Source organism: Chaetodon trifascialis, chromosome 9, assembly GCF_039877785.1.
Source record: "Chaetodon trifascialis isolate fChaTrf1 chromosome 9, fChaTrf1.hap1, whole genome shotgun sequence".
NCBI lineage: Eukaryota > Metazoa > Chordata > Actinopteri > Chaetodontiformes > Chaetodontidae > Chaetodon > Chaetodon trifascialis.
Genome location: NC_092064.1, coordinates 27,543,572 through 27,557,478, shown reverse-complemented (window position 1 = coordinate 27,557,478; position 13,907 = coordinate 27,543,572). Strand labels below are relative to the sequence as shown.

The 13,907-nt window shown below is 47.0% G+C and overlaps 3 protein-coding genes across 4 annotated transcripts in view; all 3 read right to left on the bottom strand.

Moving 5' to 3' along the window:
- Positions 1-239: 239 nt before the first annotated feature.
- LOC139335863 (zinc finger protein 431-like) lies at positions 240-3,309 on the bottom strand. Its single transcript, XM_070969646.1, has 4 exons — positions 3,102-3,309; positions 2,228-2,504; positions 1,974-2,036; positions 240-1,851 (listed from the first exon to the last, which is right to left on the bottom strand). Exons 1-4 carry the CDS (start codon positions 3,225-3,227, stop codon positions 374-376), a joined length of 1,944 nt encoding a protein of 647 aa, XP_070825747.1. The 5' UTR covers positions 3,228-3,309; the 3' UTR covers positions 240-373.
- A 59-nt stretch (positions 3,310-3,368) lies between these two features.
- LOC139335860 (zinc finger protein 271-like) lies at positions 3,369-8,236 on the bottom strand. The gene is made up of 4 exons (XM_070969643.1): positions 6,824-8,236; positions 6,053-6,378; positions 5,888-5,957; positions 3,369-5,758 (listed from the first exon to the last, which is right to left on the bottom strand). Exons 1-4 carry the CDS (start codon positions 7,239-7,241, stop codon positions 4,164-4,166), a joined length of 2,409 nt encoding a protein of 802 aa, XP_070825744.1. The 5' UTR covers positions 7,242-8,236; the 3' UTR covers positions 3,369-4,163.
- LOC139335859 (spectrin beta chain, non-erythrocytic 4) overlaps positions 8,124-13,907 on the bottom strand; it is a 64,526-nt gene continuing 58,742 nt past the window's right edge. For both annotated transcript variants that reach the window (XM_070969641.1, XM_070969642.1), the window contains one exon: positions 8,124-13,906. In XM_070969641.1, coding sequence (XP_070825742.1) covers positions 13,577-13,906 — 330 coding nt within the window. In that variant the 3' untranslated portion in view covers positions 8,124-13,576. The remainder of the gene's footprint in view (position 13,907) is intronic.

The window sequence follows — 13,907 nt, the reverse complement described above, 5'->3', positions numbered from 1 at the left end:
AGGCTTTTCATTTCTATATGACGACCATCGGCTAAAATGACGACTCGCACTCGCAGCTTCTGATAAGTGTAGCTAGCTAACGTAAGCTAATGCTAATGCTAGCCTCCGATGGCCACAGTGAGAAACTACAGTACTGCATACTGACACGCTGTATAAATCAACGGAATTGATATTACCATCAGTGTAACATGATTATTAATCTGATTATGTCAAATAACGACAGTAACATCAGTATTATTAAAAACACGTTAATAAAAGTTAATTTAATGAACAGAAATCAACAACAGTTCTCTATAAATTTCTGGACTGTGTGTTTTGTCCTGATAGGGGTCAGATCTACCGTCATGTCTTTATCATCAGCAGTTGATCAGTTTCAGGACGTACTGAGTGCGTTTCCTGACATTTCCTGGTCTTTCTCAGAGCAGGTGTGTCTCTTGAGCGACCTTGAGTCTGAAAATCCGTGCCCACAGCTGCTACAGGCATAGGGTCTCACTCCTGTGTGGATCTGCATGTGGAACTTCACGTGTCCGAGCTGCCTGAACTTCATCCCGCAGAGCTCACACTCGTAGGGCTTCTCCCCCGTGTGGATCCGTAAGTGTCTCAGGTAGTTGGTGTAGATCCTGAAATCTTTGCCGCACTCCTCACATTTATATGGTTTCTCTCCAGAGTGCTGCAGTTTGTGGGACTTGAGGGCCTGAGGGATGATGAAGCTCTTGTCACACATGTCACAAGCGTACGGCCGTTCCCCGGAATGGATGCGTTGGTGGTATTCGTAGGTGGCTTTGTAGAAAAAGGATTTCCCACATTTGTCGCAGTTGTACTGCTTGTGACCGGTGTGAATGAGCTCGTGCCTCTTCAGTGAATGCGCCGTGTCAAAGGCCATGCGGCAGATCTTGCAGCTGAACGGCGTCACGTCCACCGTCGTCTGGTCCGGTCGATAGATAACTCTGCGGTTGCTGCGCTCTCGAGGTCGTCTTCTGATGACCCGCCCTTGGTTTTCGCCGTGACTTACTTTCTGGTGTTTCTGCAGCTGGCAGTTGTAAAGGAAAGCCTTTCCACACAGGTCACACATGAAGGACTTTGAGTCGCCGTGAAGAAGCATGTGAGCCTTCAGGTTACTGTGCTGAATGAAACTCTTCCCGCAGACTTTACATCCGAACGGTCTCTCACCTGTGTGAATACGAATGTGTCTCTTCAGGTTGTGCTGGAGGGTGAAACCCGCTCCACACGTCTCACACGTGAACACCTTCCCTCTGTGGACCGACTGGTGCGTCCTGAGCGACCTCCTCTTCGCGAAAGCTTTGCCGCACACCGTGCATTTGAAGGGATGCTCCCCGGTGTGAACGCTGCGGTGGCACTGCAGCGTGAACGCCGACCTGAAACTCTCCCCGCAGTCCGAGCACTTGTGCAGCTTTTCCGCCGTGTGAACGACCTGATGAGCCTGCAGGCTGTGCTTCGTTTTGAAGCCCTTCCCACAGGTGGAGCAGACGAACGGCCTCGTGTCCGTGTGTACAAGCTGATGAGTCTTCAGGTGCATTTTCGTTTTGAACGTCTTCTCACACAGCTGGCACTTGAAGCTGGCGTACTTCTTCTCCTCGTGCAGCAGCAGGTGGTGCTCAAAAGTCGCCGTATTCCTGAATTTTCTCGGGCACTGGTTGCAGGCGAAAGGCCACTGTTCTTTGTGAGTGTTCATGTGCTTCTGTAGGTGAAACTGTCGCGTGAAGCACTTGTTACAGACGTCGCATACATACAAGACCTTCCCCTTCTTCCTGCCCACTGCTTCCTGTGTGTTTTGGCCGTCAGTGACTTCAGATTGTTGAGTGTTTGTTGTGGTATGAGCCTCTGCAGCGTCTGCACAGGAGTGGAAAAGACAAACGTTACTACACGTGCAGACTGACATCCAGGAACAGGACGACAGCGGGAAGAAGGAGCTTTTAATGTGAACAGGAAACATTTTGGCATCTGTATCACACCTTGTCTACTCGCTCGTGAGGACCAAGCTTCAGAGTTCACCTCCTTTCTTGTCTCTCCACCATCTGAAATTAATAATAAAGAAAACTGGACTCAGCTGACGATACTGTAAATATTCTGTTGGCAGTAATAATACACAGCGTTTGGTCGATCATTGCTGCTGCTACAGGTGCCAATGACATCATTGTTGAACAGACAACAGCTGAGATCATCAGAAAATAAACTCTAACTGTGTGGGAACAGTAACCGTTATTACCTGATTCTCTGTCCGTTTTTCTTTTTAACTCCCCGAACTGCTGCAGGGTGAAGATCAGGCCACTCTCCTTGAACAGGACGGGGCAGCCGTTCACCACGCTTTCTCTCCACGTCCTGGCGTCTCCATAGCGCTCAGTCATCTTCCTCAGCTCGCCCTCCAGCTGTCCCACTCTGGCCTTCAGGCTCTTGTTTTCGCTGTGCATCGACGAGGACAGTTGGGAGAAAATGGCGTTGATCTTTCTCGTTGCCTCCCGTGACAACATTTCCACAAAATCTGACTGAGAGGATCAAGATAAAGACCCGACAAACTGACGTTAACATCAGCAAAGCAGACGCTAAATAACTACATGAAAGAGAGATTAAATGAAGACAAACAGGAAGAAGAATTTTACATTTCACTGCAGATGTGGATAAATAAAGTGATTCATGAATCATCACAATAAGACATTTCAAGTGATAGAAATTAGAAATCCAGGACTGAACTGTTTCTGCCGACAGTTCGCCCCCCACACCACTGGGGGGCGCTAACGCACTCTGCTGTTTACCAGACGCCATTACTACAAAACAAAAAACTTGTAAAAATTAGAAAAAAAAAGGAGCCGGCACCAATATTTATACGCCCATGTCCTCCTTACTGTGTACTCAGAAGTTTCTCTTCCCCTCAGGACTTTACACTGAACGTTTTAACTTGCATCTGTATGCGGTGCCATGACAGTCCGCCATCTTTGTTACGCTCGGCGTCTCGCTGCATACACAGTCGTTTTCGTTCCGTTGGTACAATCTCCCCCGTTTGCAGTATTTCTGTCTTCACAAACTGAGTGTGTGATGATCAATGTGCGTATGAACGTAATAAAAACCGTAAACTGTGAACTCACCTTCTGTCTCTCACTTAACTCCTTCATCGTATTTTCTTCTTTTAAATTTACGACATCAACCGCGGTCCTAACGGCTGTCTCCACGATGGACTTTGTTTCTGAGTAAAACACAAAGTTTTCCGACATTTTCCCTTAATTTTATCCTATATTAAATCCAACAGCTAACTCTAGCGGCAGCAACAAGAGAAGAAGAGTTAGCATCATTGGTTCCGGAAATAGAAGTAGCACAAAGATCCACCTTCAAAATAAAATTCTTAAAGTTGTTTCGGTTGCAAATACTCTTTAATTACAAACGAAAATAGAAATACAGCGCCATACACAGAACTGTGCATAAGAAAGTCATTTCACCATTTTAGTTCGTAAATAATTACATCTTAAGAGCATCCTATGGCATTATTACGAAATCACACAACATAAATTAATACAAAACAGCTGTCAAAACAGAAGTCTTTCAAAAAAATTGTTCATGTTCAACTGCAGGAGCAGGAGTTATTTTCAGCAACTGAAGTCCTAAAACAGCTTCAAATAATGAAGCTAAAATCTTTGCTGTATTTATCTTATCTTACACTCTAAGTGGGGTTTCACATGGACAAAACAGCCTCTGTGTTTTATAAAGGTGAGCAGTAGCATTTGTGTTTTAATAGCTGATGTTAATGCATAAAGCAAATTTAAATGCTGCTAACAACACTGCTAACCTTAGTCTGAATGAGTGGAGCTGTGACGACTTATCAATGACCGTATTATTACTCTTGATTAAACTCTGGGATATCATCAGAAATGCAAAGGGAGGGAAAAGCTCCAAGTTTATAATATGAAACTAACGAGCATCCCTTTGTCACTGTGAAGCTATCACAAGAAAACGTTTTGTACTCAGTGACTCCAACAACCGACCACACTTTCCAAACTGGATAAACTTTCTGTCTAAACTAGCGTGTTAGGTGAGTTAACTGTGCCACCACACACATTTTATTTCTCACATTACCGACCTCTGTTTGATTCATGACTTCATTTAACCAAAGTTCTCCTCTCCGTTGATCAGCTGAGCGTTGTGCACGGCGCCACCTACGGGCCGTTACAGCTGTGCTTCTTGAGCTGCCTTGAGTCAGAGAAGCCTTGGCCACACTGCTGGCACGAGTACAGCTTCTGTCCGGTGTGGACCTGCAGGTGGGACTTGAGCTGATTGGACTGGTGGAACTTCCTGTGACAGTACAGACACTCGAAAGGCTTCTCCCCTGTGTGGATTCGCAAATGTCTGTAGAAGTTCCCGTCTGTCCTGAAGGCCTTGCCGCACTGGTCGCACTTGTACGGTTTTTCGCCGGTGTGGATTCGCTCGTGCTGCTTCAGGCTGCCGGCGTGGAAAAACCTCTTCCCACACACATCGCACACAAACGGCTTCTCCCCAATGTGGCTCCTCTGATGATACGCAAAAGAGTATTTGTTATGGAAGGACTTCCCACACGTGCTGCAGTTGAACTCCTTCTGCTCGCTGTGGCCTCGCTCGTGAACTTTCAGAGAACTGGCCGAGCTGAAACCTTTCAGACAGATTTTGCAGCTGAACGGTTTAACCGACGACTTGTTTCGCCTTCTCGTCTGGAAAAATCTCTGCGTGCCGTCTGCCTCCTCGTTCTGGTCGGCATGCACGTACCTCTGGTGTATGAGCAGCCTGCAGTTGAAGAGGAAGGTCTTCCCGCACAGGTCGCACATGAAGGGCTTCCTGGCGCCGTGGATGAGCATGTGGGACTTGAGCTTGTTGTTGTCTGAGAAGCTCTTGCCGCACTCCTGGCAGGCAAACGGCTTCTCTCCCGTGTGAATCCGGAGGTGCCTCTTGAGGTTGTTGTTGAGGCTGAACCTCGCTCCGCATACGTGACAGGTGAAGGGTTTCTCGCCGGTGTGGACCACGCTGTGCCTCTTCAGAGCCGTGCCCGTCCTGTACGACCTGTTGCACAGAGAGCACGTGAACGGACTGATGCCGGTGTGCTTCCTCTTATGCACAGTCAGCGAGTGGGCGTATTTGAAAGTCTCCTCACACATCGTGCATTTGTATTTTTTGGTGTTGGTGTGGACCATCTGATGGAAGCGGAGCGTGTCTTTTCTCTTGAACTCCTTCCCGCACGTCGCGCAGCTGTATGGTCTTTCCTCCGAGTGCACGGCGACGTGATATTTCAGCTGCACCGACGACTTGAAAGTCTTGTCGCAGAGCTGACACTTGAACATCTGCTTCCACTTCTCGTGACGCAGGAGATGGTTTTCCAGAGACTGCTTGATCCTGAACGTCTTCCCACACTGATCGCAGGCGAAGGGCTTTGGCGGTTTCGACCGCTGGTGACGCTTGATGTGATTCTGAAGCGACTGCTCTTTGCGGAACGACCTCTTGCAGCGAGGGCAGGGGAAGGGCAGGGGGGCTTTACTCGCCTCATGACGCAACAGGTGATTTTCCAGAGACCTCTTTTCAAGGAAACTTCTGCCACACTGCTCACAAGGAAACGGCATCTTGTGGACCTTCATGTGTTTCTTTAATTCACCTTTCCAGCTAAAACTCAGGCTGCAGTGCTCGCAGGAGAAGCGCTTCGCCGACTGCGCCTCTTTCTTCTTCAGCCTTCGTCCCTGCACTCCACCCAACTTGTTTTTTTTCTCGTCTGTGCTGTTGTCAGTGGAAACTGGAAAAGGAGAGAAGAAGATGAGTCTGTTATTATTAGATTAGCGCAGATTTTATTTCAAGTTCCTTCCCAAACTTTACTGTTATGGTCACATCGTGTAAGAAGCGACAGTGTGGAATCTAATCTTACCCTCTTCAGTTTTGGAGGCTGCTGTCCGGGCCCTCCTCGGCCTCCCCGGAGGTGCCTTTTGCACAGGTTTCTGTCATGCAAAAGGAAATAATTTGGCTTTAAAAAGCTGGCTGACGTAATTAACGCCTAGTTGGTGAAAGGTTTCCTAAAACAGAGACAGCCCACCTCTTCCTGCGCTGAGCCTGGGCTGCGGACATGTTGAGGCTTTGGTTTGAGGATCAGCTGAGGCGTTCGCATCCCTTCAGAGACAGCCGCGGATGGCGCGGGGGGCTGGGCGACGACCTGGCTGGCACCCACCAACAGCACGGTGGGAGCAGAGCTGACCCTGCCGACAAACATCATCGGGGCTGTCGCGGTCTTCGCAGATAAAGCTGAGGAGGGGGGAACAGCTTCAGAGCCTCCTGCAGGAGCCAGAGGGGAGTCAGAGGTGGACTCCTTCGCAGCCACCAGGGGGGCAGCAGGACTGCTGGAGACTGACAACGCCGGTGCTCCTTTGTCCCAAGACACAAAGAGACATCATGTCACATCAGTTAATTCCCTGAATTCAGTTCAATCACCAGTTGCCATCAGACGGCGAGAAGTAAACAAACATAGAGAATATCACAATGAGGAGAAAAATGCCAAGTATTCCTTGTTGCAGCTTCTCAAATGTGCACATCTGCTCAGAGTATCATTGTAAATTAAGTATATATGGCTCTGGGGTGGGAACTTTTTCACTGTTCCAGAAACCTTCGCAGACAAATCAATTCATCCACCTTTGACCTACAATCCATGAATACTGACCTGCTGACCTCTACTGAAAGTCTCCTCATCTGCTCACAGAGTCTGAAGGTAAACCTGCTCACAGCTGCTGTTTTTAAACTCAGTCTAATGTTAACTGGCTGGTTTTCTTGAGCTAATCGATGACGGCCCGGTGAACCGATGTGCGCTCCTCACCTATCAGCGAGCCGTCCTGCAGCAGGATGTGGGTCGGGCCTTCCTGCGCCTTGCTGCCGCCTCCGCTGATGCTCTTCAGCTCCTTCTCCAGCTGCTCCATCTCTCTGACCAGCTGACCCACTCTGGCCTCCAGCTCCTGCTCCAGCTGCCCGGCTTTCCTCTGCAGCACATCCTCCAGCTGCTCCACTTTGGCCCGCAGAGCGTCGTTCTCCTCGTGCAGCTCGGCGGAGAACTCCGTGAACGCTTTGTGGATCTGAACCACCAGACACTTCTCTATGTCCTGGATTTCGCTGAACTTCGCTTCCTCCCACTCCGTGTTTGGCGCCTCTTTCACCCAGACATCCCTGAAAACAGACACGGTCGCCTGGATGGCGACTTCCACGATTGACGCGACTTCACTACCGAACCTTGCCTCCATTTTTCTCCGGTCACTTTAAACTCTCAGCCCGCCGTTTCCGTCAGCTCGTCGCACATTTTATGGCCCAAATAGTAACTTAAACCCGGGCCAGCAGGACTGACCACAATAACAATAGTTCTTCCGTGTAAAACTTAACGCTCGCTGTCCTGTATGACATCCTGTCCGTTTCTCAAATGATTCCGTCTTCCATATCCGCTTCCGGTGTTACGTCTACATTCCAAAATAAAACTTGTAGTTCCAGTCGTCGCCTTTAAACTGAAATGCAAATGTTATTTTTGATGGGACTGTAATACTATTTATACTGATTTACTGTTATTGTTATTGTCATTATGAATTCAAAAGATACACTGCGGACACGTTTTAAGACAAATAAACCTGATCTGAATAATTTGTGTCTGATATAGTTTTTCCACAAAAAAGTTCAATTACGTCGTTTAAAGTTCTTAAAACTACATCTTCTTATGTCTTCACCCATATCAGCAAACGCCACGAATATGTAAATATTGTTCATTCCAACAGTTTAACCAGACGTCTTCTTTTAGGTAACTCAGATCAGTATGCATCTTATTCATCACTACTGTACACCAGCTTACCTCAGTACAACACTTCAATTCATTCTATTTTCTTCCTATTTTATAACTTAGACTCTGTCATTTCACAACCTTGACCTTAAAACACATTCCCAGTCTCTACCTGCTCAGTGACACACCTTCAACAGATGGACAGTTTACAGCTGAGCAAACATGAAGATAAACCAGGTCTGGGATCAAACCCAGGATATCTATTTGTGTGTAGTTCAGGCTGCTGTTAAAACTTGTGATTTAACTGGGACACAGTGTGCATCCAGTGTGACCTCACTTCACAAAAAGACACAAACAAACATTATCTTTCAATATCACAATTTGTCTTTATCAAGTCAAAGAAAGGACTGTACAGAGCCAGTGGTTTGCAGTTGGTTCTGATCATTTTACAAATCATCGGTTTTTCATTCATTCATCCTTTTCAGTGGTGGTAGTTTGTGTTGGTATGTTACAGTGATTGCATAGTGGAGGGATGGGGCTTCAAGACATGCACAGCAGTACCGTAGTAGAGACTATATCATTCATGCAACCTCTTTGTCCTGATGGGTTTGTGTGGAGGAGGTGTGGATTCCTTTTCCACTCAGCTTTAATCAGCAATCTCACTTCAAGACAGACTCAGAAAAGTCAAACATAACAAATACAAGGGGCAGATTTCCCAGCGTCACTGTGGATGAACTCATTTTCTTGTTTGTTTTTACAGAAAATACTTCGGAGCGAATACATTTGTACATCAGATTGCTGTAGGCAGACATACAGAGACAGGCAGGCTGAGGGCAGATAGACAGTGGTGCTCTGGAGTCCCGGGAGGAGAGAAACTGGCAGCAAATACTCAGCGTTCACACATCAGCACTGGATTATTTCTGGCTGCTGTCAGAGCTTCAGCAGGAATAACTTTTGGGAATAACTCTGTTTGCTTGGACCTGCAGGGAGCATCTGAGGGCTGGGAATGTGTCCCGCAAGCGAAAGCTGATTGTCAGAATTTACTAAACTGAGTTTGCTTGAATTATCCTGATGTGGTGACAATGAAATGCTGCAAATGATTTGCTAAGACCCCGTGGGCCTGTGTGGCGTCTGCTGTGATGATGCCTGCTGCATAAAGCAATCAAATTAAGGCGTCTAACTAATCCTGATGTTTTAAATTACACTTAGGAAGTTTGTAACGCTGCACTTTTAATGCAGAAACAGGGCCACACTAGCTGTTAGCATGTGGACGGATGAGATGAGTGTTCATTTGCTTGAATGTAACTGGCTCTCAACATGTTTGTCCTTTCTCTGCGTTAAAGAAGAAAGTCCACCTGTTCACAGCTTCCTTCTCTGTTATTCATGCAGTTTCATCAAGGTTTGTGTTCATGAATGAATTTCTCTCACATCCAGCAGCATGAAGGCAGAGACTCCGGCAGCGTATTGTAAGAAAACTGTTTTAGATATTAACCCTCCAGCGAATCATCTGAGTCCACATCATCAGTCTGATTCCCCGATTCCTAAAAACGTCAAAATGACCTGATCGATCAGCTCTTCTGATTGATGAGCTGCAGCTGTTTTACTGCTCCTGGTAGCATGTAAACAGAAGACGCTAATAAATATAATAATAATATACTTAAACATCAGCACACGCTCTATGTGGGATGTGATAATGGGTTTTTACAGCTGCTCTCTACATTCAACATGATGCATGAATTAGAGCTGCAGCTAACAAATGTTTTCATTATGGATTAATCTGCTGATCATTTTCTTGATCAATCATTTGGTCAAAATCCCATCACACTTCCACAGAGGTGAGGTCTCCTGTTTCCAGTCTTGTTGACCCAGATGAGCATGAAACAACAAAACGTCCTTGTATATGATCATTGTTTCTGGATCTGGTCCCTCTGCTGGATCCCCAACACCACTGACCATCAGGCCTCAGCTCTGCAGCGAGTGCAAAGAAAAGGTTGCATAAAGTCTCAGTTCATTGCTACCATGGATGACATCATCATCATCATCATCATCAACATGAATTCCTGAACAACGCCTCTACAATCCTTCATAAATCATACTTCATATTACTGCATATTACTGTGGTTTCGGTCTACAAGCTGCAAATGCCAACATCTACTTCTCTAATCCCTCGTTTCTGCTCAGCTGTAGATTTTTATCATCTACAAACTGATTTCTTTTCCAGAGTCGGATTAAACACAGACCTGCATCCAGACACATTTCCAGCAACAACGCTCTGCAGCGAGAAAAGAAAACACCGACTATAAACACATTAATGATAAACCAAAAGGTATTTTATTCATCATTTCATCTCGGCCGACAGACTGAGGTTGATGTGAACAGAGCAGCACAGACACACACAGACGGGCAGGGCTCATCCAAACCGGCCATGTTGAGATGTTTTAACCCAACCTGAACAGCTGGCATGACGTTCGCCACGCTGGCGTTCAGATATCTGGATGTTTCTACTGTCAACAGTGTAAAGTGGCTCAAACAACATGTTTTGTAATGTTAGCTGTTAGCGTCTTAGCCGTACCCTGCGTCATGGTGAGTCCTGTGTGTCTACAGTAACACAGCGAGTTCATTGACGACGCAGCTCGTCATAACCTGACAGCAGAGGACTGCTCTGTGCTCGCTCACTCAAAGTTCACCTCTTTTGACTCTGTTGTGTTCAACATGCATGTAAATGATTGCATTGATCTGGCATTCACACCCAGTTTAGATGCATAAAGTGTGCTGAAATAAAACAAGGTTAAAGAAAGTTTTATGATAAACACCGAACAGACCAGCAGGTGAGGACAGAGTCTAAAATCCTGAAGAGAAGAAGAACAACCGAAAAAAAACCAGGAACAGCTAGATGTAATAATACTGTCAGAACTTCAATATCACACTTTTAAGAAACAGAGAAGATGATGAACCTGGCATACACAGACGTCTGAAAACATAAAACAAACTGTGAATGTGATTCTTGGGATCTAGAGCCACAGAAACGACCTGCTCAGAGAGGGAAATGTTAAAGTCCAACCGAAAGCACATTTAGTTTCTGTGTCCAAAATGTGTTTTTCTATTATAGTTTTTATTATTAAAAGGAAGAAAAAAAAGTCAGAAATGCTCCTTTTCATCTCAGCAGCTGGGGGGCGTGTCTGTGTTTGACTGACAGCAGCTGGCAGGCTGAGCTCCTGTAGTGGCAGACAGCGGCTCATTAGAGACGGTATCGAACAGTCGGGACCAAGCAGCAACGCTCGAGACCGTCTCAGCCGCTGTATGGGAGTCCCATAACAGACCCCCCAGGGAAGAGGCTGTGCGCTGCTCTTTAACGGAGGCGAGGAAGTAAACCAGACGTGCATCTGTCAAACCAACCAGTCGGTCGTGATCCTTCAAGTCTTTTCTGTTGTAAAACCAAAAATCCTGTTTGAAGAAACAAATCTCACCTTTGTGCTGCTTATCAAGGGTTGTTTTTTAGAGGGGAACGGTCTCATTGTTCCCCCTCGTGGGAAAATAAGCACCACCATCCATCAAGTGTTAGCTTCAGCCCTCCGGCCTCAGGGGGCAGTAGTGAGCCTTATGAAGACTGACTGGCTGGTTTGGTAAATGTTTGTCTGGTTATCTTCTCCAGCACACAGCTGCTTCCCCGAGCTTTCCTTCCAAAAACAGGGAGCAGCAGGTGAGCACGGGACATTTAAGGAGCAGACGTGTTCTGGAGCAACAATTTCAGCTGGACTTTAACTGAAAGAACGAAAAACACCAGAAGTCAAACGAACAAGGTTTCCATATCTTATTTAAAGGATTTTAAACGCCGTCTGAGCCAGACCTGACGGGATGATCCCAACAGGGCCGGACTGGAACTTCAGCCTCTGTGACTGGTGCTTCCCAAAACTCTCCTGCTGCATTCACGAGTTTATCGTACGCTTCCCTTTTGTCCTCGTCCCCCCGTGGTTTATGGCTTCGTGGTGGCTTAATGTGTGGGTGGCGAGTCAGCGGGCTGCAACGACGAGCGTCTTGTGACGAGTGAGTTTTCTCCAAGCAAAACATGCAAAGTCTCGACGAACAGTTTCACCCTCTTTTTAAATATTTGGTCGGCCTGACAACCTGCTTTCACGTCCACTCCAGTCACTCCTGTCCACACTGGTGGGACGTTCATCTGGACAGTTCAATGACCTTTGATACTCTGGAACATGTCAACCTCTGACATTGTAAACCTGCTGACTTGTATTTTTCTGTGTGTGTGTGTGTGTGTGTGTGTGTGTAATGTGGACGGACGTGTCTGGAAGACTGAGGTGGCGTCTGAGGGGACAAACATATGAACACATGAAGCACACAGTATGCACACGCTAACATAAATAACCTGAGAGCTATGGAGACCCTGGGAGCGGAGAGCAGCAGCGCACACACACACACACACACACACACACACACACACACACACACACACGCGCACACGCGCGCGCGCACACACACACACACACACACACAAACAAACAAGATATTCAGTTTCAAAAAGGATGCAACAGATTCGAAACCAAAAGTCCAGCGAGCAGTCTGATGCTGTAAGAGAGTCAAAGAGTAGACGAGACGTTTCCAGCCGAGGCTCTCGCTCATTAAAAACATGCCAGGTGCAGATTTTGTGCTTATGACCAAAGCCAAACGTTTAATTTATGGAAAACTGACCCTGATGCTAAAATCAGAAGGTTACAATGAATTTCACAAACTTCCTTTGAGATGTCAAACGCGAAGCTCAGTCGCCCAAACTCCATCATTTTTTAACATGAATTAAAATGAAATGAGGCCCCGGGAAGCAGAGTTTACCCTCAGATTAAGTCAAATGTTTATCCAAGAACTGGACCACGCTGTCCTGTAGACCATCTGTCTCAAAAATCCTCAATCCTAAATAAATGCTTTATAAACGAAGGGAGGATGCCCTCTGTGGGCAGAAATCGTCATTTCAAGCCTTTAAATTTCTGAGCAATGATTAAAAACTTCTGTCTACACCTGACTGTTTGGGAGTTCTCCACCCTGGTCCACCATCTACTCTTCTCTTGTCTTAAATCATCATTTCCACCTTGAAGAATCAGCATGCTGAAGCTGTTTGTCAGTGTTTGGACGAATGTGATTTCAGTGCTGTTTGGTGTTCAAAGTAAAACCAGTTTCAGGTCCAGACCTCGAGACGGATCGGACACGGTGGAGAGTTAACAGAAAGGTTTCTCTAAGTTTGAATGTCTGTAAAACGTTTTGGCAATATTTAATTCTCTTTCCTTTTCCGAGGAGTAATAAGACATAGCGTAGGATGTCTCTGACTTACAGACAGACAGATAGATACAGTAGATAAGACAGACGGACAGAAATACATACAGATACAGCTCATCTCATAGAAAAGACAAACATGGGACAGAATGAGCTACGTTTCATCGCGTGATGCGCGTCTCGTCTCTCTCTGGTGTGGACGCCGCCCGGGGGTCAGCGGCGCGAAACTCTCTCTGCAGTTCTCTGAAACAGCCACAGGTGGCGTGGGTGGAGCGTCAGCGTGTTCTCACAGAGACGCAGAAGAAGAGAGAGAGAGAGAGAAAGAGAAAGACGTCTCCTGCTCCCAAGCCGTCCCGTCCGTCCTATAAGTGAGCCTGGGTCAATCCTTCTGTCCTGTGTGTCACTTTCCATCCAAACACAACCACTTTGTTGACAGTGCTGGAGGCGGAGAGAAGGAGGGGGCGTTCACTACCAGTCTATGGCCCCGCCTCCTACGCGGCGTTCGTACGCTTCAATCCCGACTGATGCGTCACTGGGTCACTTTTTCTTGCCGGACTTTTCCGAGCGCTTTGCGTCCGACTTCCCGCCTCGATCTGACCTCTCTGATCGTTCGCCCCTCTCCTTCTCCTTCTCCTTCTCCTTCTCCTTCTCCTTCTCCTTCTCCTTCTCCTTCTCCGCTCGCTCGATCCGCTCGGCCCGGTCCGAGCGCTCGCCGCCTCGCTCGGACCGGTTGTCCGCCTTGCTGCCGTCGCGGCGCGTGCCCTCGTCGGTGGATGAGGTAGTTGGTTGGGGCTGTCCCCATTTGGCAATCTCCTCGTGCTCCGTAATACTGGCGGTAATGTTGGTCACCCACGCTTTGAGGTCCTCC